Genomic DNA, 26,618 nt, shown 5'->3' with positions numbered 1-26,618 from the left:
ACATATCAGAGATGCTGTCCCTCAGATACATGGAGTCTAGACCGCATAAGGCCTTGAAGGTTAATACCAGAACCATGAATCAGATCTGGAATCTGCCTTCCTCTAAAATGGAGGTTCCACTGCTAACTACTTTGTTACAAGAACATAAATAGCCCAGCAGAATCAGACCAGGGATGTATTTCCTTACTAGAGTTGGCAACCTCCAGGTTATGGTTGGATATCTCCCAGGATTACAAATGATCAGACAACAGAGATCAATTCACTTGGAGAAAATGACCACTTTGGAAATGGACTCTTATACCTCATTGCTCTCCCCTCCCCAAACCCTGCCCTTTTCAGGCTCCACCCCCAAAATCTCCAGTTTTGCTGACAACTCTATTTCTTACCCAAAATGGCCAACCACTGAACTTCTAGAAAACTCCAAGATAGGGGCAAAGTGCCAAGAGTCCCTGCTGTTATTACCCCTCCCCTCAGCAGCATATCTCATATCTGATTTTGGTAATGATATTCAAAATTGATAAGTAATGGTATTTACTAGCTAATGAAACTGAAAGAGATGGTGAGTCTGAGAGTGGCAGTATAGAAATCAAACTACACACACACACACACACACACACAGATGCAGTCTGTCTCTGGGTACCAGCTATTGGGAACAAACAGCAGAAAAGGTCTATGGCTTTTTTGAAATCCTTTTGGGTTTGGGGGGCATCTCTTTAGGCATCATAGGAAACAAGATTCCAGACTACCTGGCTCTTTGGTCAGACACAACAAAGATATATTTCTGTTATAAGAACAGAAGAAAGTTTTATTCAAGGTACGAGCGTTCCTGTGTACACATTGTACCTGAGGAAGTGAGCGTACACACAGAAGCTCACACCTTGAATAAAACGTTGATGGTCTTAAACGTGCCACTGGACTCAAAATTTGTTCCCTTAAGTTTAGGCAGTTGAAAGGCAAAAACGACCCCAATTACTAAAGCGTTTTCAAAGGACCTGCCTCAACCATGAATCATCTCCTTCCCAGCAAGGCCATGGTTTGTTTTTGTTGTACCTAATGAATCCACAGAAGAAACTGAATGTACCCACACAAAATGAATCAGAGAAATTCTTCCGCCCCAATTTCCTATCAGCCTTGTGTTTTTTAGCTGGTCTGTCCCGAGGACTTAATACCAAATCTGTTATCATACGCTTGATCTAGAACTAGAAGCTGGTGAGTAAGTATTTAGATATTCCTCCAGGCTATTCTTTCCTACAACCAGCTCAAGATGGTTCCAACCAATTTGTTCCCTCTGCTGGGAGTTAATTGAGTAGAGGGTCAGTCAGTTCTTTCTGGTTTTGCAGGGTATAAAGTTCCCATGACCCTTGGTATGTCGTGCTACATGCCCCGAACCTACACTATTCCATACCTGTCTGAAGAGCGTAAGCTTGTGAGAAAGTTGCAAACAACATCCAAGGAAATGAAATGGCTGAATTGCCGGCGTTGGAACGGAACACGGATCCAATGCACTCCAACGGGAGATTCACTATCAACACATTGATCAGCACTGAGGACAGCGGCATGATGCATTATGGACAGACAGATACAGCCCCCTATGACACAAGCCAAGCCAACCACCTCACCACCAACAGCACTTTCTACATGCGGACCTTTGGCTACAATACAATTGATGTTGTGCCAGCTTACGAACACTATGCTAACACAAAGATCACCAGCGAAGCCAAGAATCCTAGACCTACCCTTGCTGATCTGCACTCGTTCCTCAAGGTAAAGACACATCGGGGGGTTTTCTCTGATGCTGTGGTGCCAAAACTGTGTTGCTTTCCCTTAATCTCTCCTCCAAACTTGAGCCAGCAGCCAGCAATGACTGTTCTCCATCTCCTATCCCAGCAAGAAGAAGTCAAAGTTTTATTTATACCCTTGTATCCTTTGGCAAATGTTTGGAAGCAACCTCTGTTTCGCTTGGCCAGGGATATTCCTTCAGGGTCTTTAGCCCCACTGCTTTCCTCTCTTCTCACGATTTCTAACATAAAGGACAATGCAGGAGTGCAGGTTTTGAATCACAGAGCTGTTCTTCATCCCTTGCTTGCATTTGGAGAAGGCAGTGGGGGAAGTGGCTCCAAACTGACCCGGTTACCAATTTCTTTGGTGATGCCAGAATGTTCAGACTGAGTAGGGGACAGCTGAACTGCACTGAGGGTCTTTGGAACTTTGTAGGTTCCCCTCTCATATATGAGTCCGAGCCAATATTTGCTTGAGATAGGGCTCATAAGGGAACCGTTCCTGTGTTTTCCACGCCAGGTTTGATTCCCATTGAACTTGAGAGGTAATGATAAAAGAACACATGTGGAGAGCATTCTATCCCCATTAACGAATCATAGTCAACAATCTCAGGTTCCATCTTCTGAGAGCTCAGAGGATGCACCAAACTTTCCTATCTTAAGGAACTACTAGAACAGGGGTAGTCAACCTGTGGTCCTCCAGATGTCCATGGACTACAATTCCCATGAGCCCCTGCCAGCATTTGCTGGCAGGAGCTCATGGGTATTGTAGTCCATGAACATCTGGAGGACCACAGGTTGACTACCCCTGCACTAGAACACTTAGATTTTATTATACTGACAAAGTAAAACTGTCTGAAGGTGCAGGGATATGTTACTTTTTAAAACTTTGCCTTATACATTTGCTTCATTTCTCCACACTTGCATCCCAAGCAGTTGTGTCTAAAGCTCCAGACTGCCTTCAGATCCGCTCACCCTGTCTTGGTGTAGTACTAAATGCTGCTAAATTTTGTTCTCAATCAGTATCTTGTCCTGACTTCCTTCTTTCTTTGTTATCTTTTTTGCCGCTGGCTCTCCCCGTCCCAGCAAGAAAATATCCACCTCCATCCTCCAGCATATGAACTTCACCCAAACGATGGCCTTTCTGAAGGAGAGACCGAAGAAGGGGCCAGTGAGGGGGCCGAGAACCCCCAGGGGGAGCCTGTCCGTTTTGGGTGGGTTAAAGGGGTCATGGTAAGTTGCAGCACGGCACAGCAATTGTAGACCTGCTTATGAATCTTCTATTTATTCACAATGGGGAAACTCAAATTCTGCAAACTGGATGTTTTGTTCTGGTTATATCTTAGTGATTCTTTCCAGTTATTACAGTTGCTTTCCCTTCTAGATTCGGTGCATGCTTAACATTTGGGGTGTCATTCTTTACCTGCGACTGCCTTGGATCACTGCACAAGCAGGGATAGGTAATGTACCTTTAAATACCTCATTTAGTCATATACACCTTTTACAGAACAGTGAAATCAGGAAGGCACTGATCCCAGTGGATATTATTCTAGGGTCATAAATGCAATCCCTTACATACACTGCTAGTTTTAATATGCCAGGGAAAACCAGGACGGTAAATGGCCCCCCCAGGCAAAGATACCCTCAATATGCCTTACAAGCAGAATTGCAAAAGACTTTTTTTTAAATTCCAAATTATGTGCCATGGGAAAACTATTAATTTTCCATGAGAAAACAAATTAATTACAAATTTAGACCAAATTGCATATTCACAGAGAAGAATGCCTCCTGCATCTCTGTTTAATTTACTGCCCTGTATTTGCCTTGTTCTAATCAGTCTCCTTTAAGGGATAGGAAACGCTACTGGACAGGATCATTACCAGAATTACCACCTTTGGGGAGGATGCCTGTTGTATCTCTGTATGATTCACTAATCTAGTGTTGCCTTCCTTCCAATTAGCATATCCTGGGTGCAGGATGGATCTGATGCAGCAAAAGAGTGATTCATGCAGAAACACAGAGGACAGGCTGTTTTGAGGACGGGTGCTGTGTATTCTGAGATATTCTGCCTCTAAATATTTTCAGGCGCAAGAGTTAAGAGTATCTCCAATTTTAATTCTGGAAAAGTATGCCCCAGGTTTCAGATACATGGGAAACACCAGGCTGTTCTGAAAAGCCTCCTGCTCTGAGGATTGGCTTTTTGCTTTGGAGAAGATGAAGCTTTGGGGAAGGAATACATCAATGGGTGCCATAGTAGTGATGGGTATCACATGGGGAAAATTCAGAGTAGCGGTGTTTATCCTGTATCCTGCAGTATAATTTTCAAAAATTACCTTTTATCCACAGCACTGACATGGGTGATCATACTGATGTCTGTGACGGTGACCACCATCACTGGACTCTCAATCTCAGCGATTTCTACCAACGGCAAAGTCAAATCAGGTAGCATTTTATACCTTGGTAAAGTTCCACAGAATGTCTCTCTCTCACATGGCACGTCTTGCTTTATAGCCTGTCTTCCCATGGACGTTCAAGACATTCTAGGGCAGGAGTAGTCAAACTGCAGCCCTCCAGATGTGCATGGTCTACAATTCCCATGAGCCCCTGCCAGCATTTGCTGGCAGGGGCTCATGGGAATTGTAGTCCATGGACATCTGGAGGGCCGCAGTTTGATTACCCCTGTTCTAGGGTTTACTGTTATGGTGCTGTCTAAACCCACATCAGCTTCAACAAGGTGGTTTCATTCTATGTCTTCAGACAATGTTTTGGAACCACAAATGTTATTTATTTATTTAGGGATTTTTAAAAAAACAATCCTGCTTTCTTGTGACTACTCAAAACTAACAGTTTTGATATTCTCATCTGTTAGGTGGGACCTATTTCCTCATTTCCAGGAGCCTTGGGCCTGAGCTGGGAGGCTCTATCGGACTCATCTTTGCTTTTGCCAATGCCGTAGCCGTGGCCATGCACACAGTGGGTTTTGCCGAAACGGTGCGGGACCTTCTTCAGGTAAACACTGAACAACCAGGTGGGATGGTAGCTATACCTTCCCTTGTCAAAAAATTGTGAAGTGAGCTGTAATTCTGGGGGATCCCAAGCTCCCACCTGGAGGCTGGCACCTCTATTGGGGGCCACATGGAAAAGCAGAGTTACGGTTGAGCTTTTATGCATGTGGAGTCTTTCCCCATAAGGTTCTGCCATCCTTTCCTGCTGATTTTTAATAGGTGTAGTTTCAGCCAGCTTCTCTTCAGACAACCACAGGTCAGCTCAGGTCCAATGGTACTACCCTGGCAAACTCTCCCGCACCCTATAGCTATTCCTCTGCTTCCCAATCTCTTTACTCTGAGGGAACCAGCCAGCTGGGTCTCCCTCTGCCCTGTTGCTAAGCAACAGCTCTCCGTCTCTCTCTCACAGACACACCTCCTTAAAGGTTGTGCATATTATCACTTATGGCTTCAAATTAAATAAATGCATGTTACCAAAACCTCAGAATAGGAGTCTCTTGAGACTCAGGGAAGGATGAGGAAGCTAAAAGAAGGAGGGGGACCCAGTCCTGTTGTATTAACATACTGGAGCCAAAGTAGTATAATTCGTAAACACCCACCGATGTTAAAATATGCTTCCACCAATTAACCAACTAACAGATATACTCAGAATCAGTGCAGTTTTATTCACCAGGCTGTACTACCAAGAAAGTGTTCCTTGGATTGCAGCCTGTAATTTTGTCAGATTACTATAGCAGTTAAATGGATCAGTGCCTGAGGCCCTAATATTTATACATAATATATACAGATAAACTAGATTATTCATGGAAAGGAAGTGGCTACTTTTTGCCTAATGAAATAGTTAAGGTGAGAAGCTATGAAAGCCATGTTTAAGTAGTTGGGGGGGGGGAGAGATGCAACTCAAGATGTATGAATACGTATATTTTCATGTTTTGGATCACTTTTGTCCATGATGGGGAAGTGCATTTTTGTCCTACTTATGGAGGATGGGGGGGGAGGGAGGAGTTTCCCATTTTGTTTGTTTCTTTTGTTAGTTTTGTTTGTTCTTACGACATTTTTGTATGGTTTGTCACTTATACACAGGATGTGGTTGTATTTGATTGATTGATTGATTGATTGATTGATTGATTGATTGATTGATTATACCACCCTCCCCTGAGGCTCAGGGCAGTTCACACGAAACACAGGGAACAAGAACAATACAGCAAACTCAGTACGTAGTTATGTCAAATGGATCATAACAATAATAGCAGCGACAAACAGAAAGAAACGTTCTAACAGAATTGTTCTGAACATAGTGGGGAAAAACATGAGCTTCCCAACTTGAACCAGAGTTGCCACAAAATTCAGTAACCTCCTTAGGCATAATTGTCCTTTAATTCACCTGAGGATGAAATTATGAATATAAGGAAGACATTCCCATCTATGAGAAGGATTCAGCAATGAGAGGGACACTGGGAGAAATTTTTGGACAAGTGGCAAAAAAAGAAAAGAGTTAAATGAATAACAGTTTTCGGGACACAGGCCACTGAGTTAAGGAAGGGATAGTAAAATTTGTCTTTCCTCAGTGGTATGCAAGGATCCCCTAAACTAACTGACCTTGTTTTTTTTTTCCTGTGGATTTATTTCCTGAAGTTGTTCCAGGTTGCACATTCTGCATTCATTCTGATAGCAGGCTCACTAAATACTCAAGATTGAATTTCTTTTTTTTAGGAATACAGTTCTCCTATCGTAGACCCCACAAATGATATCCGCATTATTGGGGTTATCACCGTCACCGTGTTGCTTGGCATTTCCTTGGCTGGAATGGAATGGGAAGCTAAGGTGAGGTCCTTTTTTATACCTATAAAATGGAGAAGAAGACAAAGCTGATATGGTTGGGAAGGCTTACAATCGCCTTCCCTTCCTCTCCCCTGTGAGGTAGGTGGGGCTGAGAGAGCTCTGATAGAACTGATCTATGAGACAAGCTCTAACAGGACTGTGAGTACCCCAAGAGTACCCCAAGATCACCCAGTGGGCTGCATGTGGAAGAGCAGGGAATCAAACTGCTGCCGCTCCTAACCACTACACCAAGCTGGCTCTCCAAAATTCCCAGTCAAGGTATTTCACATCATCTACATTATTTGAAATCAAAATTCTGGGAATTGAGCCTAGGACCTTCAGATTACAATGCAGATATTCTACCACTGAGCCATAGCTCTTCCCCTGGACCAATAAAGTTCTCACAATATTTTTGTTTGGTTTTGCAGGCCCAGGTTCTTTTCTTCATAGTCATCATGATCTCCTTTGTAAATTATGTCATTGGGACAATAATTCCAGCAAGCATGGAGAAGCAAGCAAAAGGATTTTTCAATTACAGAGGTAAGCAGCTACTGGCATGGATGCTTGGTACAGAAGGGAATCTTTCTGAATTGTAGGCCCCCAGAAGAAGTAATATGACAAGCAAGAGAAACTCATAGGCCTCACAGGAGGGAGGTAGTTGATGAGACTGTCAAATCAACAAGAAAGAAACTGAACCGCAAAATGCTTCAGCTGTCTTACAACAGTCCCCATTTGCTTCTCTCTTTAACAAAATCTAAACTAATTTTGTTCACATGGACACTTGCCTGCTTCATCCCTTCAATCACTTCCTCCAAGTTTTGGTGGGTTCTTGGACCATTTCATGTCCCAACCTGTGTTCTTGGTTTAGAGATAAAGAGGAAGGGTGGTGGTGAAGCCTTGCTAGTACATGAAGGAAAAGGCCATGAAAAAAGTATCGTTAGCCAGAACTCACTACAAGAATGAACCCTTTCTTCTGTTGCAGCGGATATATTTGCTCAGAACTTTGTGCCCCACTGGCGTGGACCTGACGGCAGCTTTTTTGGTTTGTTTTCAATCTTTTTCCCATCTGCTACTGGCATCTTGGCAGGAGCCAACATTTCAGGTGATTTGAAGGTAGGAGTTGCTGGCAGGGGCTCCCAGGGAAAGGAGGGGTGGTGTACACAAATGGGGTCTTCTAGGTCTCCCCGTGCAATGAACTGGGTGACCTTGGGCTCATCACAGCCCTGATAAAGCTGTTCTGATTGAACAGTAATATCAGGGCTCTCTCAGCCTCACCTACCTCTGAGGGTGTCTGTTGTGGGGAGAGGAAAAAGAAGGTGACTGTAAGCCAGGAAACAGAAAAGTGGCATATAAGAACCAACTCTTCTCCTCCTCCTCCTCCTCCTCCTCCTTCTTTTCTCCTTTCCACCCACCCACCCTGGAGGGAACTGGCCATGGAAAAATTGGCCATGGAGGGCCTGGAGGAAATTGGCCATGGCTTGGCTTTCTAGGTGCCTTGGCTTTCTAGGTGGCCTTGAAGTACCTGAACTCTTTGCGGGTACATTCTGAATCCCCTAACTTAAGGGAATCTATTCCATTTTCATATTTTCCAGTATTTTAGTCCCTTAGACTGTGTGTATACCAAATCTGCGAACTTCTTTTCACCAGGGAGTGCCTACATGAGTTTTATTCCTCCTCACTTCAAGTGAACCACTTAGCTGGTGTGGCCTGTATACTGTGATGCCTGAGGAATTGATCTTTCTAAATATCACTTGTTCCTTTGGGCAGGATCCTGCTATAGCTATTCCTAAAGGTACCCTCATGGCTATTTTCTGGACAACGATATCATATCTGGTTATTTCTGCTACAATTGGTAAGCAACAGATTTAATTTATGTTCTTAGAGTCTTGAAGTCAGTGTTTTGATTGGTGAAATGCTCTTTATCTCTCCAGGCAGACTGCAAACAAAAATTCTTCTTTGCTGTCTCTGCCCTTCCTTCCAGTGATCCATGCTCTTTCTGTTACCCCTCCTTTTCTCTCTCCCTGAATCTCCTGCTTCTTACAAGCACCCCTGGGAAGAGAGGTGTATTTACTTTCACTCAACTTGTACTCTGCCCAGGAGTGGAAAGAAACAGGAAGTTTCCATAAATCACCCCCCTCCCCTCATAGTCATGATAATAGCAATAATTTGCATTTGTATGGCACTTTTAGCTTTCAAAGAGCTTTAGATGTGTTATCGTTGTGACAATAACCCTGTAAGGTAGACCAGTATACTGCACACTTGGCATGAAGAAGGTTCTAGGTTCAATGAGATGACATCTCTAGTGAAAAGAATCAGATACAGGGTGATGTAGCAGACCTCAATTCTGACACAGGAGTGGGTGCAAATGCAAAATGGCTGCCACAGGAGGTGGAGCCATACACACAGCCTAAATCCAGGGGAGAAGAGTGATAATTTTAAGAAACACGCAGGGACAGAGAATAAAACCAACACTATGGCAGCAGCTGCTGCTGAAACAGCATTATCTACTTCAGTAGCTAGTCAGACAACTTTCTCAACAAATGCCCCACCTGTCCTCACCCATTTCCTAAAAACACTTGGTGGGCACCAAGAAAGGTATCAGCAGATGCCATGTTGCCTGTGGGCACGTGCTCTAGAGCAGGGGTAGTCAACCTGTGGTCCTCCAGATGTTCATGAACTACAATCCCCATGAGCCCCTGCCAGCGTTTGCTGGCACGGGATCATAGGGATTGTAGTCCATGAACATTTGGATGACCATAGGTTGACTACCCCTGCTCTAGAGAGCCACTGCCCGGCTAAGTAGACAATACTGACCTTGATTCATAATAAGACAGCTGCTGAAGTTGCTTTTAAGGGAAAAAATGAGGTGTGTGTGGAGGGGTCTTCTCCACTTTCCATTTTCTTTCTGTAAAGACCCACTGGAGAGCTGCGGTTCCTCCAGTGGGGAATGGTATTTCACACTGCATTCTGTCAGGAGCTGTCTTGGGTGCTGAACCTTTAAGATTCTCTAAGGGTGTTTATACCATTTTTAAAACAATATTTGATTTTTATACTGTCATTCCTTGAAAGAACTATAGCATAAAGTATTTCCACCCCCTTTGGGTTAAAACAACAGCCCTGGAAGGTAGGTTTGCTGCCACTTATTACGTTCTGTGCCTGAATGGGTGTTTGTATCCCAGTCTCCTTGGTTTATGTCCAACACTTTAACCACAGCACCATACTGACTGACATGCTATTTTGTGCCCTGCATCTGAGAGTTTCTTGCTGCATGCACTTCACCTATGCACATTCAAAAGTTGTACATATATACATAGGATTTGTTCCAGCCTTTAGATCAGGGGTAGTCAAACTGCGGCCCTCCAGATGTCCATGGACTACAATTCCCAGAAGTCCCTGCCAGCATTCGCTGGCAGGGGCTTCTGGGAATTGTGGTCCATGGACATCTGGAGGGCCGCAGTTTGACTACCCCTGCTTTAGATGGACTTGGGGCATTTGGGGGACAGGGCTAGGAGGCTGAACCCTACTTCCACATACATTTCTTCAGCCATGAACCTAAGATGATAGAGAGCACCCACACTTCTTTGCAAACAAATTTCAAACACAAAAACTTCATGTTGTACCTTTCATTAGAATCAATCAAAATATCACAAAATGGCAGCATAAGTTTTAAAAGGTTTTTCTTAGAGTTCTGTTTTGATAAATTTGGCCTTGTCCTGATATATAGTATTGCACACAACTTTTGCTTTGGGATTGTGTGCGTGAGAAAACACAGATACTTGCAATTTTTGGAAAACAAAAAGAGAACAACATTTCAGTTTGAAGAAGATAGATGGGACAAAGATGGGACTTGGCATCCAGGTGCTGCCTCCATCCACTGGTTATTATTGCCGTATTTTGTTAGGTCAACACCTTAGAGTATTCTTCAACTTTGTTAATGAAAGGACCACCTTTATTTGGATGTTATCACTTAGATTCACAAAAGGAGAATACCACTTTTGTCCCATCTTGAAAACTGCGTTGCACCCAATAGCATCTAATGCCACTACACCTGCAGCTTCTCCTGCATGTTCTTTTAAGACCATTCCAAACATGGGGCTTTCTCACCACGCCCAAGGACAACATCTTTCAGATTGATGAAGAGTTCTAGAGAACTTAAAAGCTTGCATAATGTTCTGAGATTTTTATTTGTTTCAATAAAAGACATTATACCTTTTTTTTAAATTCCAAATTGTTTATTGTGAAACACAGAGTGTAGGACGAACAAGAAAGAAGGAGGAGATGGTCTTAAATTGTTTCTTTCTAGGTGCTTGTGTGGTCCGGGATGCATCTGGAAATGTGAATGATACTCTCATCGTTGGATCTCTGGGCTGTGAAGGAATTGCTTGTGATTATGGATGGAACTTCACAGAGTGTGCCCAAAGCCACACCTGTCGCTATGGTCTCATTAACCATTACCAGGTATCAGCCAGATGGAATTGGGTCAGAACAGTATTTCTATTGAGAGCTCTAGGCTTGGGGAGTAGAAGGACAAAGTTAGCGTTCTTTCTAATTAAAATGACTGTAACCAAGGATCTGAGCCTATGAGATTTGCATTGGAATCCCTTATGAATTATGCACACTTTTTGGAACCATGGATTATCTCAGAGAATCACAGTCTTCAGGAAGAAATGGGAGGGCAAAACCAGCCCCCTTTAATGCCAAAAGAAGAGGCGTTAGTATAGGCTGTCTAGCAAACTGAGTATTTGGTTAATTCTTTTTCTGATATGTATATAGAAAGTCACATTACACTGTAGCAAATTAATTATCTAGTGTTGTTAAGTCAGACAAGCAGCAGCTCTCTAAACTCACAGACCAAGTTCTTTTGCAGTCCTGCTTCCTGAGATCCCTTTAACTGGAGACACCAGGGACTGAGTTTGGCACTTCCTGCATGTGTTGTTCCACTGAGCTACAGCCCAACAGGCAGAAATAAATAGTCTCCTTTAAGCACATAGGGGACAGTATAGACCTGCAATGAAGGATGCTATTTTGATGGAAACAAGACTTTCCCCTAGATGTCCTGGCCTCCATTGACAGAGATGCATGTGGCTCATGGGTCCTCATGCAATTCTATCCACATTGTACATCTTGCAGATGTTGGTTGCTTTCCCCCATAGAGCATGAGCATGGTGTCTGGCTTTGCACCTTTGATCACAGCTGGAATCTTCGGGGCCACCCTCTCTTCTGCTTTGGCCTGCCTTGTTTCAGCACCCAAAGTCTTCCAGGTGAGATTGTTTATTATATTTATTTATTTATATTTCAGATTTTTATGCCACCCTTCTCTGGCAGCTCAGGGCAGCTCACAGCACGTTAAAACAGCAAAGCAAATATTAAAACTATGAACATTAAAATCCAGTTCATGCACAATTCTCTTTCTCTCTTAAATGTGTCCCTCTTAGCAAATGATACTGAATTTGCAACTTGGTGGCTGTTCTTCAGATCCTAGCAGAGCCGCACATCCATTTATGCTTGCCTTCCCTTGGCTTCATTGAGCTGGGGCTCAGATTACTAGCCAATGACATAATGAGTGACAAAATTATCTTCTCTCCAACAGTGCCTGTGCAAGGATCAACTCTATCCTGTCATTGGCTTTTTTGGGAAAGGATATGGAAAAAACAATGAGCCAATCAGGGGATACATGCTGACCTACATTATTGCAGTTGGGTTTATTCTCATTGGTAAGTTCTTAAGGATAGTAGAACACTTGGTAGAATTCAGTCTAGGTATGGTGAATTCCTGAATGATGGAGGATTTTTAAATTTGGCACTAAACCCTTCTATGTCCTCCACATTCATTTTTATTCTGTGCTTTGGATAACAGCCATCTTTCTCTTCTTAATCCCTGCAGCGGAACTGAATGCTATTGCCCCCATCATCTCCAATTTCTTCTTGTGTTCCTATGCACTCATTAACTTCAGCTGCTTCCACGCATCCATTACAAACTCGCCAGGTAAGAACTTGCATAGCAGTGCTTAATAGCTGAGCTGAACCTACCAGATTAGACTCAGGGCAGTTTCAAGGATTGTAGTTTGACAAACCAGATAATACCTACTGAATTTGGCTTATTGGCCATGGGTTGGATCCAGGGATGCACAAACAGAAACAGGTTTTCCTTACAACAATGTTTTAAAAGATAATGCATATAAAATGCCTTTAAAACTCTATAATGCTATAAAATGCTTTGTCTTTGTCATCTTCATTGTCTTCATCTTATTGTTATTATTAGTCATTTCTCATGTTTTGTCCATACAGGTTGGAGGCCATCGTTCCGATATTACAGCAAATGGGCAGCTCTGTTTGGTGCCGTTGTGTCTGTAGTCATCATGTTTTTGCTGACCTGGTGGGCAGCCCTCATCGCCATTGGAATTGTGGTTTTCCTGCTGGGATATGTTCTGTACAAGAAACCCGGTATGTAACTGGTAGCAGCAGATCAGGCATTTGGTTTGGGGAGATGGCAAATACTGCCCAAGAGTGATGGGTTCCTTTCATGGGCACCAGAACGGATGGTGGAGAACGGATGGCATAAATCATTCAGGGACTGATTTTAGAGGGAAAGGGTGAGACTGAAATAAATGTTCTCTAAATAAACAGATCATTCCATTGATTGGTTATGATTCCATTGCTTGGGAACTGCTCTTGCAGAAACTTCATCCATGTAATCCAGGGGCTCAATGGCAGAGCATCTGCTTTGCATGCAGGAGGTCCCGGGTTCCATCCGTAGTATCTCCAACTGGAAGGATCAGATAGGAGGTGATATGAAAGATCACTGCTTCAAATCCTAGAGAGTTGCTGTCAACCAGAATAAGCAATCCTGAGTCTGATAGACCCAAGGTCTGACTGAGTGTATAGATGCTTTGTATGTCCATGGGTAGTCTTCCACTAATAATTTTTGCATTTCTCTAACAATCTTTTATGTGGATTTGGAATGATTCCCATGGAAATGTAAACTTGGAAAAAACGTTACACTAGAAATAAAATCCTCATTCATTTTTAACGGAAGGACTGTGAGCAACAATCAACAATAATTTTTTGGGTAGACCTGATTGGGCAGACCCAATGGAAAGATTTTGGCCCACAATATCTTCCAATAGCTTGTCAGGCAAAGTGCTCAGTTAGATCCACATTCAAGACTCATGTCCCTAACGCATTCTCAATTATACTCCTAGATTGTAATGTTAGATCATGAATGTGTAAGGGCATTGCAGAATATTCATACCAGTATTATATACCATGTATTATATGCATGACTGCCGCAAACAACATGATCCAAATATATATATGAAGTATGTGAAGTCCATAGGCCCAAATCATTGTATCCTACCCAACTGATTCGCATGCACGCTTAGTGCTACTTAGCAATCAGTAAGACAAAAATGTTTGAAAGGATCTCTATGGTCTGTCTTTCTGCAGAGGTGAACTGGGGTTCCTCAGTCCAAGCAGGTTCCTACAACATGGCCTTGAATTATTCTGTAGGACTCAATGAGGTTGATGAGCACATAAAAAATTACAGGTAGGTAAGTCTAAAGCTCCAAAATTCTCTAAACCAGGGACTCTTCAAGGGGGTCCAGTTCCTGTGCTGCCACGAGACCTTGCAAAACTGAAGAAACTGCTGGCCTGATGACAGAAGCATTTAAGCAACATCACTGCTAAACAGGAGCTAATTGGTCATGGTCATGTCTTGTACTGGGTAAAATAAGCCTGGTGGGTAAAGCTGGCAACTGAAGCTTGAACAATTCCAGATAGATTTAGAGGCAGAGCCTGAGGATCATGAAGTTCAAGGAGGGACCTTAGTAAGGATGTGACGCTGTAGAATCCACCCTCCAGAGCTGCCATTTCCTCTAGGAAAACTGGTCTCTGTACTTTAGAAATCAGCTGTAATTCTGGGGGAACTCCAGGTCCCACCTACAGGTTGGAAATCCTGGGCCTCTACCCTGAACTCCACCCACCCTGGTTTGGGGCTGATAGAGGGAAACAAGATGTCACCTGATTTTGCCATGGCAGCCTAGACCCAGCTTTGGTCCACAAGGAAGAACACGGGTATGGCACCACCTAGATTCAGTTGCCCTAAAGATGTCCCCTGGGGTGGCTATCTCACTTTGCCTTATGGTAGGGCTGACTCTGTTGCAAATGAAACATTTGAAGCTGCTGATTTGTTTCTTTGCCAGGCCTCAATGCTTGGTCCTCACTGGCCCTCCCAAATTCCGGCCAGCACTTGTGGATTTTGTGGGCACCTTCACCAAAAACCTGGGCCTGATGATTTGTGGGGATGTGTTAATTGTGAGTATTAATTGCCCATCTGTCATTGCAGCAAATGCTAGCTCAGGGTACCGAATACTCATTTAGGGGCAAGCTAGAAAATGGGATGAATGCAATTGGCTTTTCTGCGGATGAGAAAGGGAGGACAGTTTTCCTTTGACCATCCCAAGAGGCTATGCTGGGGTCTTGCATGGGCAGAAGCCATAAGCTGCAGAGACTATAGTAAGGAGTGGGGGGAGATAGAAGGAAAAGTTGGTTGGACCCACCCCAATATGCATGTAAACATTTCCCAACAGGTTTTGTTGTTTTTATGAAAACCCAGCATCCAATGCTAATTTGTTTTGGTTTTTTTTTTTTAACATTACCTTGTGCTTCTATACATATATAATAATTGTTCTTGGAGATCTCATAGTAGATGTAAGCAGACGGCTTTGAGTTCTTCCAGCATGTGGGAAGGATCCTAACGACTTATACAGTATTTATGTTTCCTAAGGCTTAGCTGTAATACTGAAATGGGGTCTCAGGCTGGGCCTTGTTGAACCTTATCTTCTCTTTAACCCATAAGACTAGCTCAGGGAATGGAAATGTCATGTTAATGTTTGGCTCTGTATCAGTCCAAGGACTGCATTTTTGTCAATTCTGGGGGGAAAGAGAGAAATCCCGGTTCCTCCTAGTGTACTTAAGAGTCTTCACACAAGAGAAAAGTCACTAGGGTTGCAAGCCTCCAAATTAGCCCTGAAGAGCAACCAGAATTACAACTGATCTCCTACACAAGGAGGACGTGAATTTGTGAAGCATTCCATATTTTTATACTCTCTAAATCTTGCTGGTCTGCAAGGGGCTACTGAATTCAAATCTAACTTATCTCCAGACTACCTAGATCAGTTCTGCTGGGAAAAACAGCAGATTTGGAGGGTGGACTCTATGGTATATCATAGAGTCTAGGAGAAACAGAAGCCTCTCCCCGAGCTCTGCCTCTAAATCTTCAGGAATTTCCCAAGTCAAGCTAAGTGAATCTTGGTACATGTGCTGCATTGGTTTCACCCTGGAGGTATCCTTAAAGCTTTGCTAAAACCAAAGCTTTAAAAATGTGTTATTTGTCCACGGTTAAAGGATGAGCCCATGGAAGCATCCCTTTGCTCTTGCTCTGACTGACCTAGTAGCTCTTGATGTGTTCTCTGGCCACCAGTTCCATTGAACATGAGCTTGATAAGGTAGTGCCAATTCCCCCTGAGTGGTTTCCTTCCTCCAGCAAGCACATAGCACCATGTTGCAAGTTGGGTCGATTAGATCAGTGCAAATGAGCGGTCAGGGACCTGATGCAAGAACATAGCATGTTTCGGAATGCCTGAGGATAGTTTCCTAAATGGTTATCCTCATCTTGAGCCCTCTCCACTATGTTTACAGAAGTGAGTGGCAAGGACAGACATAATGCAAAAACTGGGTTACAGTTGGAAACAAGAAAGACATGCAATAAATAGTGCTATCAACTACAACCTGTGCCCCTTTGTAAAAGCAGCTGGAGTTTGAGGTAGAGGTGGGAGATACACAAAGTTTGGAATCCTACGATTCCCCATTCTTATATCTGGGCAGGAACAAGATCCTGGTCCAAGCTGGGTAACTCCAGGAAGACGTAAATCTAGAAACGCCCAAATGCCAAAGCCACCCTCTTGCGTCTTCTTCCTGCTTTGTCACAGGGGCCTTGGAAACAGAAGTTGTCTGAGCTCAGGCTCACGTCGAGAGACCATACCAAGTGGCTCACCAAGCGGAAAATCAAGGCTTTCTATACTGATGTCTTAGCTGAGGACTTGAGAACTGGGGCACAGATACTCATGCAGGTAAAACTGTAAAAAAAACAGGACACTGTAATATCAAGGATGTGCAGGTGGCTTAAATCTGTAACTGCTGGTTTGGAAGTCCTGAAAGGATTCGTGCAAATATTCAGCATTCTCCTTGGAAATGATTAAATTCCAGATGCTGGTGAAGGGGGCAGCTATAACCCTGAGGTGAGGCTGCTCAGTACTAGTTCTAATCTGTATTCACATACTGTTAGATATTGTGCTGTCATGGTACAAGAGCAGTTATTTGCAAGTGAGCTTTCCTGTATGGAAAAGACAAGCTAGTTGCAAATGATCACAAGGCTTGGCAATAACTTGCCCATGTGAGGATTCAGCCCTATACTTTCTATGTACTTTCTATACATAGAGCAGGGGTAGTCAAACTGCGGCCCTCCAGATGTCCATGGACTACAATTCCCATGAGCCCTTACCAGTGATTTGTAGTCCATGGACATCTGGAGGGCTGCAGTTTGACTACCCCTGCTCTATGTATACTCAGCCCGTGAGTACTCTGTGTTACCGTAGTAACCTAGACCAGCCATTCTCAATCTTTTTTTTTTGCCACGCCCCTTTTAGGAGCTCTTCTCCAGCTCCAGGGGCCCCTGCAATGAGCTGTGAACTAGGCTGAAAAAGGCCTAAGATTGAACTAACTACACGCAACATACCTTGTCTTATATATACGCAAGACAGATTTTGAGAACATTTGACCAGGAGAAGCACGTGCATTTGTTTTTTTTTTCCCCTTGAATGAACACACAAATGAATGGATTACCCGACTTCTTTTTCTTTCCCTTGACGAAAGTCAAACGTTCGATCTGTTAACAACATTATATGTGATGAAAACAATTTTTTTTATCAGTTCAGTTACCAGGGCCCTCCATAAACCCTTTGGGCTCTCCTTTGCACATTTGATAATGGATGGTCTAGACCAGGGGTAGTCAACCTGTGGTCCTCCAGATGTCCATGGACTACAATTCTCATGGGAATTGTAGTCCATGAAAATCTGGAGGACCACAGGTTGACTACCCCTGGTCTAGACAACATATCTGATTTGAGAAGCCATTTTTATCACCCCAGTATTCTAGATGAGGGAGGAGGATTGCAAAGGCACACTGAATTCCTTGTGAATGCACGAGATTAAAAAGTCTTTATACCTGAAGCACTACATTCTTAGATCCAGCTCATCTTGGTAGACTGCTGCCACCTGGAGAAAAGTAATGATATGTGACATGAATGACTTGTGCCAGGCTAAACAAATTTAGAGTCTAGTGGCATCTTTAAGGCCAACAAAGTTTTATTCAAGGCATGAGCATTCATGTGCACGCATACTTCCTCAAATGCAGTGTCATGTACCACGCTAGTACTAGACTCTGATGCCAGAGCATACATGTGTGTGTGAGAGAATGTGTGTGTAGGAAAGAAGAAGGACCTTTCTGGCCCAAGAAGAATGCCCAGCAAATTTACTGCCTCCATAATAGCAAATGTCTCCCCGACACTTGGATTCTTGGAAGAGCAAACCAAAATTTGAGGACAGATGAATGCAGAACATCTCTCAGAATACTCCTCCAGTTCTGAAAGGTTTATTCTAAGCAGCCAACAGGGGAAAGGGAAAAATCAGAGGACAGAGACAAAAACTTACTTTCTAGCTAACTTCAAAACTACAATGTTTTTCCATTGTTTTTTTTTTTATTTCCTCATGAGACTTTCCAGGTATTGCAAGATAGAAAGATGACAGAGCTAACCAAATGTAGGTAGAAGCTGACTGAACTCCCTCCCCTCTTGCTAGGCAATATTACAAGGGTTCATGTGCTCCAAATCCCTATTCCATACCAACAATCAATTTCATTTAAGCTGAGATGAAGCCAGTACAATCCTTGGTCTTTATCATATAGTTTAAATATTTGATATTTTAAGAAAAGCTTCATCGAGTGCTCATCTGAAACCCTTTATCTACCATTATGGTGGCTCTCTGCCATCCATTGTTCCAAACAAACAAAAGTAATCCGATTATTAGGTGTAAAAAAATGTGTTTGCTTTAAATAAGTCCTTCTGTTGTTTTTTTATAAAGGCCACCGGTCTTGGGAAAATGAAACCCAATGTCTTAGTGATCGGATACAAGAAGAATTGGCAGGTGGCTCATCCCCAGACCGTTGAGGACTACATTGGGATTCTGCAGTAAGTTGGCATCATGATAGTTCAGCTAATGGCGATGAACAGGAAGAATAGGAAGACAAATCATTCTGAGGTTCACCAAGCACTACCGCTTTGCAGTGTGTGTTTATTTAAATGTAAGCTATAGAATAGCTTGTCTTCGTCTCTTTTCTGGAAACTATATTTTCAGCATCTTCTACTGCTATCTGAGAGAGCCAGCCCACCTGTGGGGGTAGTTAAATGGATCCAGGGGTTCAGACTTTGGCAAACATCATGTTTAGTCTCCTTCCTGCCTAGTGTAGAATGTTGAGCTTCTGCAATGTTTTCCACATCCATGGATCTATCTTTTTATACTTTGCCATGCCCCCCTTTCCTTCCAGTGATGCTTTTGACTTCAATTATGGTGTGTGCATGATGAGGATGAAAGAAGGGCTAAATATTTCCAGACTGATGCAAGCTCATAGTAAGTACTACTTGGGATCCATTTCTCCTGGAGCAGGGCTGTGATTGGATTCAGATTGGCAAATGGTCTATTTTCTTGAGCGGCCAAAGAAGAAAGAAGGCCTTGGGGAAACAAGTGGCCTACAAAACAATAAAAAGAGGCAGTTTCCATGGCAAATATGCATATACTTTGTACCCATTCCTGGCCAGGACTGCCAGAGGCCAATCAGAAGAATCTTTAAAGGGCTATTCTGTTTATCCAATAGCTCAGTGATCTAAATGACAGCTAGAAAGAAAGCTGAACTGGGAAAGATCTCTGCCCGGGGGTGATTTTCAATCAGTAGGTCCTGGGAAGATGAATCACTGGTCTGACCTGATATAACATGGGTGCATAAAACCCTTTTACTTACTATCCCTTAGTACTGAGGCACAATCAAATACAGAAATTCAGTAAGTTGTCACCACTTCCTCCAATAGTTAAAGTATAAATAAGTCCCGTGTGTATGTGGAATCAGCTTGCTTATTAATTGCAAAGTGTCATATCTCTCTTTCACATACCCTTCTCTTTTCCTCTTTTCCAGTTAACCCAGTTTTTGACCCAGTAGAAGATCCCCAGAAGAACAGCGATGCCCCTGCAGCCATAAGCACGTGTCAGTTCTAAGCAGGTTCCCCTATGTGGAGCACAAATGTTCATCTTTCAATTAATTGTGCAATTAGCAGAGCCTCCTCCATGGAGCAGCTGACTGAGGGTCACATGAGAGATCTGAGACCAGCATCTCCTACGTTTTATCTTTAAAGATACAAGTGGCAAGGGATATGGATTGGGGTATTGAAATCAGATTGGAGTTATAACTTTCCCCCTACACCACTATGTTGATTTAAATTGTGCCCTCATCACAGACACACTCTTTACTGTTTGCTCTGCAGGAGAAAACATACGTGTATTTGTCTCCTAGGGGTCAATAGCTCAATAACAGAGTATGTGTTTTTCATGCACAAGATTCCAAGTTCAGTCCATTCATACCGTCTGTTACAGGATCTCAGAAGGTGAATCCTTTAAAGCAGGGGTATTCAACCTGTGGTCCTCCAGATGTTCATTGACTACAATCCCCATGAGCCCCTGCCAGTGTTTGCTGGCAGGGGCTCATGGGGATTGTAGTCAATGAACATCTGGAGGACCAAAGGATCTTGGTAGGCAGAAAGCAGCGAAACTTTGATCCAAGGGCACATCTATATTATAAATTGCTTTGTCATATGCCAGTTTAAGTGTGCCAGTGTTCTGAAATGAACACAGACAGAGCATACCTGTGTAAGCTCATTTGAAATTTTGCTGTGTAGGTTGCTTTTGAACTGTTGAGTGTGGTGTCTATATCATGCAGCAAGTTTTTTTTTCATGTTTCTAGTGGATCCTGATGCTCTGGTAGCAGAACAGCAAGCAAGCACTGTCTTCCAGGTGGAACAGGGCAAGAAAACCATTGACATCTACTGGCTATTCGATGATGGAGGTAATTTTGGATCCTGCTAAAAACCTGGAACTTTCCCCACTTCTGTGATGGCATTCAAGCATCTCAAATGTATACATACCCAATATTTACCCTGTTTACATATAGGACTTAGAACTAGAGATGGGCACAATCCAACCCACTGGTCTCCGCAAACCCACAAAATTGGGAAGTTCATGGCTTATGAATTAGGCTTGTATGGCCACGCCTCTAACAACCACACATGACCACATATGGGTCTTATCCCTCTGTGTGCGTTTGTGGGCTTTTTTGGGGGTGGAGTTTCCTCTCTTGGCGCACACACGTTGAGCATGTAAAGTGCGTGAAAATCTCTCTTCCAGCAAAGACAGGGCTTGAAAGGGTTGCTTTTGGTTTCTGTGGCAACTCCAATGATTACCCATTAAGCTTGATGTGGAGGGGCTAGAGGGATAAGAGTGTATTGCTGACTCACTGAGGAATTGGTTGGGATATTTTCATGCTTTATTGCTTCATCCTAAATGTTTATCAACAGGTGCACAACATTAGCAATCAAGAATGCTACCTTTAACCCATTTGAGGTACAACTCTTGCCCGCTTCTTTGGAAGACTCTTACAGGATTCCCTTTCGAAACTTCTAATAGTTACTTAGTTGTTGTTTTAGATCTTTTTAAAAATCACCCCATGCTTTCCCATCTGGCAGGTCTGACGCTCTTGATCCCATACCTCCTTGGCCGCAAGAAGAGATGGGGGAAATGCAAGGTCCGTGTGTTTGTTGGTGGGCAGATCAACAGGATGGATGATGAGAGGAAGGCGTAAGTTTTTTTGCAAGCTGGAATTCTGGGATAATTCAAAGTCATTTCTGTTCTGTAGAAATGGAAAGGGGGAAAGGCTTGATTCAGTCAAGTTGTGTGTTTGGGAGGAATCTTTCCATCGATTTTCAGACAGTTTGGGGCAAGATCCAAAACAGGGAAATTTGGGATCTCATGAAACACAGGAAATCCTTTTCTCCCTCTTTACAGGATAATTTCCCTGTTAAGCAAGTTCCGACTTGGATTCCATGAAGTGCACATCCTTCCAGATATCAATCAGAAACCTCGACCAGAACAGTAAATATGACTGCAATAGCTCTTCTGCTCACCCATTTGGTCTCTAGGCTTGGCTCTTTCTACATGTGTATTAATTGAAAAGTCAAGTACAATTGTGACCCAAAATAGAAGAGGGCTTTACAAGTATGGGTATAATGTGGGCAGGCAGAGGGTGTCTGGGAAGTTGTGAAGTCTTAATTGGACAAGTGCCATCTTTGGTTCTTGAGCAGACAAATCAGGTTCTCTTCTTCTCTGGTTATTCCAATCAATTCTGTGCTTACAACACTCTACTGAGGCAGGTTAGGATGCTATTAGTGAATTGATGGCTGAAACCAATGCAATTACTTCCTGATTAATTCCCAGAGTGCTCTCTTAAATTCTCTCAGGAAACAGAAGTAGTTGACATAACAACTGGAACAGCCCTCTGGGGAGGGTGACAGACAGACAGACAGACAGACAGACAGACAGACAGACAGACAGACAGAGCATCTTAGCAAGAGTAAAGGACCGAATGAAGTTCTTCTGGGCCTATAAGGCCCAGGGAGAGGGGTTCTTATGGCCCCACATGGCTGATTGGGATCCATAAAGAATCAGTGGTACAACTTTACAGTAAATACAGGAATCTCTAGGGGGAATAACCTTGGGCCGGTCTTTATTTGCAAGCAGATGTGGTTGCTCACATGGGCTCAATGGCTTTGTCCACAGCGTGAAGAGATTTGATGACTTGATCGCCCCATTCAGACTTCATGATGGCTTCAAAGATGAGGCCGTGGTGAATGAGATGAGACACGACTGTCCATGGAAGATTTCTGATGAGGAGGTCACCAAAAACAAAGCTAAGGTTGGGGAGCACTACTGCTTGCCATCATGGATTTCAGATGTAGCTGCTGCCGCCGCAGGAACTCAGGAGAAGGGGACCTTCTGAGCCGTCCCAGGGCCCCTGTGTCTTTAAGGCTTCCACAGGAAATGCTGAAGTCCTGAAGAGCAAATATGCTAAATCAGGGGTGGACGAAACATACCACGAGTCTAGCTTCATGTTATGAAACAGTGCATGGTACAGTCTGTCTAGTGCCTGGGACTGGTTTTACCTTGACTCTGTTGAGCCAAGAACAGAAAACAGCAAGCAGCAGGAGAGGGAGACAAGTTTATAGACCCGATTCCTGGCCATGGTTTGGCTCATGGGCTCATGGGCTCCTGTCTAGGCCTGCCAAAAAGGCTTTCTGCTTCTGAACTTTGTATGAAAGGTTGCCCCCCCCCCGTGTTCTGTCACTGAGTCTGTGCTGAGCCTAAAACAGCCATAAAATGAGCTAGTTGTAAAAACCTGAGGTCTTAGCAAGGCACTATCCTTGCATGGAAAGTAGTAAAAGGCTAAAGCACATGGATATGAGGTTTCCCCAGTAGCTCCTGACAAACTGTAGAGGAGGATATGGTCACTTCTTCTGGGTTGGGAAATTCTTGGAAATGCAGGGGATGGAGCGTGCAAAGAGAAGGACCTCAGCTGGATACAATGCCATACAGTGCCCTCCAAATTGACCCATTTCTGCAGGAGAACTGATCTATGCTGCCTGGAAATTAGTTATAATTCTGGGAACCCTGGAGGCTGGCAGCCCTAGAAGGAAAACTAATCAATTTAAGGCTCTGCCAGCCACAGCTTGTTATGTTGGGGGAGAGTTTTACAGATAGCATGGACTGCCAAGGAGACAAATAAGTGTGTTCTAGATCAAATTAAGCCTGGATTTTCCCCTAGGAGCTAAAACAACTAAACTGAGGCTATTGTACTTTGACCACATTATGAAAAGACAAGAAGCGCTGGAAAAAGTAATAATACTAGGAAAAGAAGGCAGTAGGAAAAGAGGAACATGAGATTTATTGACTCAATAAAGGAAACCACAGTTGTTAGTTTGTAAGTCCTGAGCAAGGCTCTTAATAGGATATTTTAGAGAATGTTAATTCCTCCAGTCACCATAAATGGAAAGTGACTTGAGAGCACAAGGGCAGTCCTAGCATGGAGCGGCTTCTCATTTCATCCCACAGACTGTGTCTGTGTGGAATTATTTGTTTATGTTTTGCTTTTTATTCCACCCTTTCTCGAAAAGACTCAGGGCAGGTGACCTGAGAGTCGATAATTCCTTCTCCCCCAGAGGCACTTGAACGAAAACATATATGCCAACTATACTCAATGGTAGTTTCTGTTGTGCATGGGGATCTTCCGAGGACCGAGCTTGAGGTCCGAGGCAGGATCCAGGCGGATGCGGAACCAGCCCACACATGGCAAGGATCCCATCTGCTGGATCCAATCAATTCAAATCAATCAAATGTGATCTAGCCAACTGTGTGCATCCGTGGGAGGTTCCTTCGTTTACCACATGTATATATGCTGGATTTTTCTGGCGGGTTCTTTGGTCTTGTTGTCACCTGCTACAACATGTACTCACTGCTGAAAGCACTAAGAAAGAGCTGTTCATTTGCCCAGTAGCCTGGCGTTCTTCCGTGAACCCACGGATTTAATAGTTTCTGTCGTCTTTCCTTCCCTCAGTCCCTTCGGCAAGTGAGGATGAACGAAATCTTGCTGGATTACTCACGGGATGCAGCCCTCATATTCATGTAAGTAAAAGATATTATGATTGGACTCATTAGAATGCCTTCCAGGAGGATAATTCCAGCTTTTTCAACAAAAATAAACAGGGGTCTAGAGCAGTCTCGCAGGGCCAGACTACAGCCCTCGCTTTTGCAGACTAGGGCCCACTTCTTCAAATGCAATCTCCTGTTTATTTTAACCAGCTGAAGTTTCACACGGTCCTTTGGGAAGTTTCCGTCAGCCTTCAAAGAGAAGCCCGTTTTGGAAAAGTAATGCTCGGCTCATGCCTGTGTAAGACCGTTTATGCACTGGAGGTTTCATGCCAGGCTGCAGACTGGAGTTTTAGTCGTGGCAGGTTGCCCCACCTCTTCCTGCACCCACACGGGGGAGTATTTGGCCCAGTGCACCTCATCTGCCCCCGATCTGTGCTCCTGACAGGGGGGTGGGGCAGTGAAGTTCCCAGTGCATAAACGGTCTAATTGGTGACTCACCGTGCTGAAAGCAGCAGCTGACCAGCCACATCAGGAGCTTTGCCAGGAATCTCCTGCCTTTTGCAGTTGCAGATGGAGAGTAGAAACAACATGTTCAGCAAACTCATGAGGCAGGGTCCCACATGTGGCCTGTGGTGGGGAGGGGACTGCCTTTCGCGTGGCAGGGAATAATGGATATTTATGTTTATGATGCACCGTATTTCATGGGGGCAGCAAGTTAAATATGGATACAACAATATTCCCAGGACAAGGATGAAGGAAAAGGGATGACAGGCTGCTTGCTTGCCCATGATCCCTCTGATACATGGAAGGCTTATGCTTGCCCTCTGTCCTCATATTTCCAGATTCCAGAGTAGCAGGAGATAGGCATGCATGTGCCATCCTATGCATCTTCTGCATAGTCTCACACAAGGACTCAAAATATTAGGGTGTTACTATGCCCTGGCCTAGATTTCCTGCTGGGGTTGTTTTTTCATTTCTGCATGTCTCAGGACACTATCCTTACGGTATTGTTTCCAGATTCTTTTAACATGGCTGAATACTATACCTTGGACATGAGGCATGGTTTGTCCATTAAGGACCCAATTCTGCTTCATATTAGTCATTCAAGTCCCAGGAAGATGATGATGATGATGATGATGATGATGATTTGGATTTATAGCCCGCCACTCCCTTAAGTCTCGTGGCGGGTAACAGCATATAAAACCCTTATTAAGCGTCCTCCTAAACCTCCTTGTGGTTTGGTACATGCTGTCATCTTCTTGAGAGGAACCTCCACAGGGTACAATGCCACAGAATGGACTCCTCAAAGCAGCCATTTTCTTCAAGGGAACTAATCACTGTAGTAGGACAATCCATTAAAGTTCTGGGAGATCTCCAGGAGATTGGTAGTCCTAGTTACTTTGTTATTCAATAGAATGATGGCTTTTATCCCTGACAAGATCATAGCTTAATTCTACACTTGTAGTCACTGATCATGATCAGATCAATTTTCACTGGAGAAGAAGATGGAGGAGAAAATGTCTCCCTGAAAGCTAACCTGGCCAGAAGAAGGAACGGTGAAAAAACTGGTCGTTGTATATCTAACCATTCCGCTTTTAGGTCACAGGTCTTTCAGGGGACAGTTTTACTGGGAAGAACATATTTCTAGCTGCCACTCCCTGCTAAATTTGTTAACAGTCTTGATTCCAGTACTCTTGTCCTCTTACTCTGTCTAGTGGCCTAGTCAGAGAATTGCAGGTTTTCACTCTGTGATTCAGGAAAGATTTAGAGCAAAACATTTGCCGCTACAGCTGCTCTCTTTTCCCCACAACCTTAATTTCAAACTAACAAATACGAGCCACGCTCCCTATCCTATTCCTTGTCTCCTTTGCAGAACCCTGCCAATAGGCAGAAAGGGAAGATGCCCCAGCAGCCTCTACATGGCCTGGCTGGAAACCCTGTCACAAGACCTGAGACCTCCTGTCATCTTGGCCCGAGGCAATCAAGAAAACGTCTTGACATTTTACTGCCAGTAATTGTTGGACCAGCAAGAGTTTGTTGGACCCTGGATCGAGACTAAAATGATTTTTGGACTGAGATGGATCCTGTCTTTGGACTGATCTTAACGGGGTTCTGTTTCAGCTCGTGGAAGCCTCCAATAAAAGACTAGTACCAGA

General features: G+C 43.6%; 1 protein-coding gene across 1 annotated transcript; it reads left to right on the top strand.

Moving 5' to 3' along the window:
• Window positions 1–1,366: 1,366 nt before the first annotated feature.
• On the top strand, window positions 1,367–26,618 carry SLC12A3 (solute carrier family 12 member 3). Its single transcript, XM_077310236.1, has 26 exons — window positions 1,367–1,764; window positions 2,865–3,011; window positions 3,163–3,238; window positions 4,125–4,220; window positions 4,648–4,787; window positions 6,497–6,607; window positions 7,033–7,144; window positions 7,587–7,717; window positions 8,372–8,456; window positions 10,908–11,062; window positions 11,758–11,865; window positions 12,195–12,318; window positions 12,488–12,589; window positions 12,892–13,047; window positions 14,050–14,149; window positions 14,805–14,916; window positions 16,593–16,733; window positions 18,802–18,908; window positions 19,265–19,347; window positions 19,907–19,975; window positions 20,729–20,830; window positions 21,507–21,618; window positions 21,826–21,912; window positions 22,597–22,732; window positions 24,428–24,495; window positions 26,336–26,618. The coding sequence occupies exons 1-26, from the start codon at window positions 1,462–1,464 to the stop codon at window positions 26,475–26,477; spliced, it is 3,105 nt and encodes a 1,034-aa protein (XP_077166351.1). The 5' UTR covers window positions 1,367–1,461; the 3' UTR covers window positions 26,478–26,618.

The sequence above is a fragment of the Paroedura picta genome, chromosome 14 (assembly GCF_049243985.1).
Source record: "Paroedura picta isolate Pp20150507F chromosome 14, Ppicta_v3.0, whole genome shotgun sequence".
Taxonomy (NCBI): domain Eukaryota; kingdom Metazoa; phylum Chordata; class Lepidosauria; order Squamata; family Gekkonidae; genus Paroedura; species Paroedura picta.
The sequence above is the reverse complement of the archived record's forward strand: the minus strand, read 5'-3'. Positions and strand labels throughout refer to the sequence as shown.

Excerpts from the sequence above, each read along its gene's own strand:
- SLC12A3 (XM_077310236.1), top strand. The coding sequence starts at position 1,462 with ATGGCTGAATTGCCGGCGTTGGAACGGAACACGGATCCAATGCACTCC. Across the intron at positions 7,145-7,586 it reads AGGATTTTTCAATTACAGAG|CGGATATATTTGCTCAGAAC; the intron begins GTAAGCAGCTAC and ends CTTCTGTTGCAG. Across the intron at positions 19,348-19,906 it reads CAGACTGATGCAAGCTCATA|TTAACCCAGTTTTTGACCCA; the intron begins GTAAGTACTACT and ends CCTCTTTTCCAG.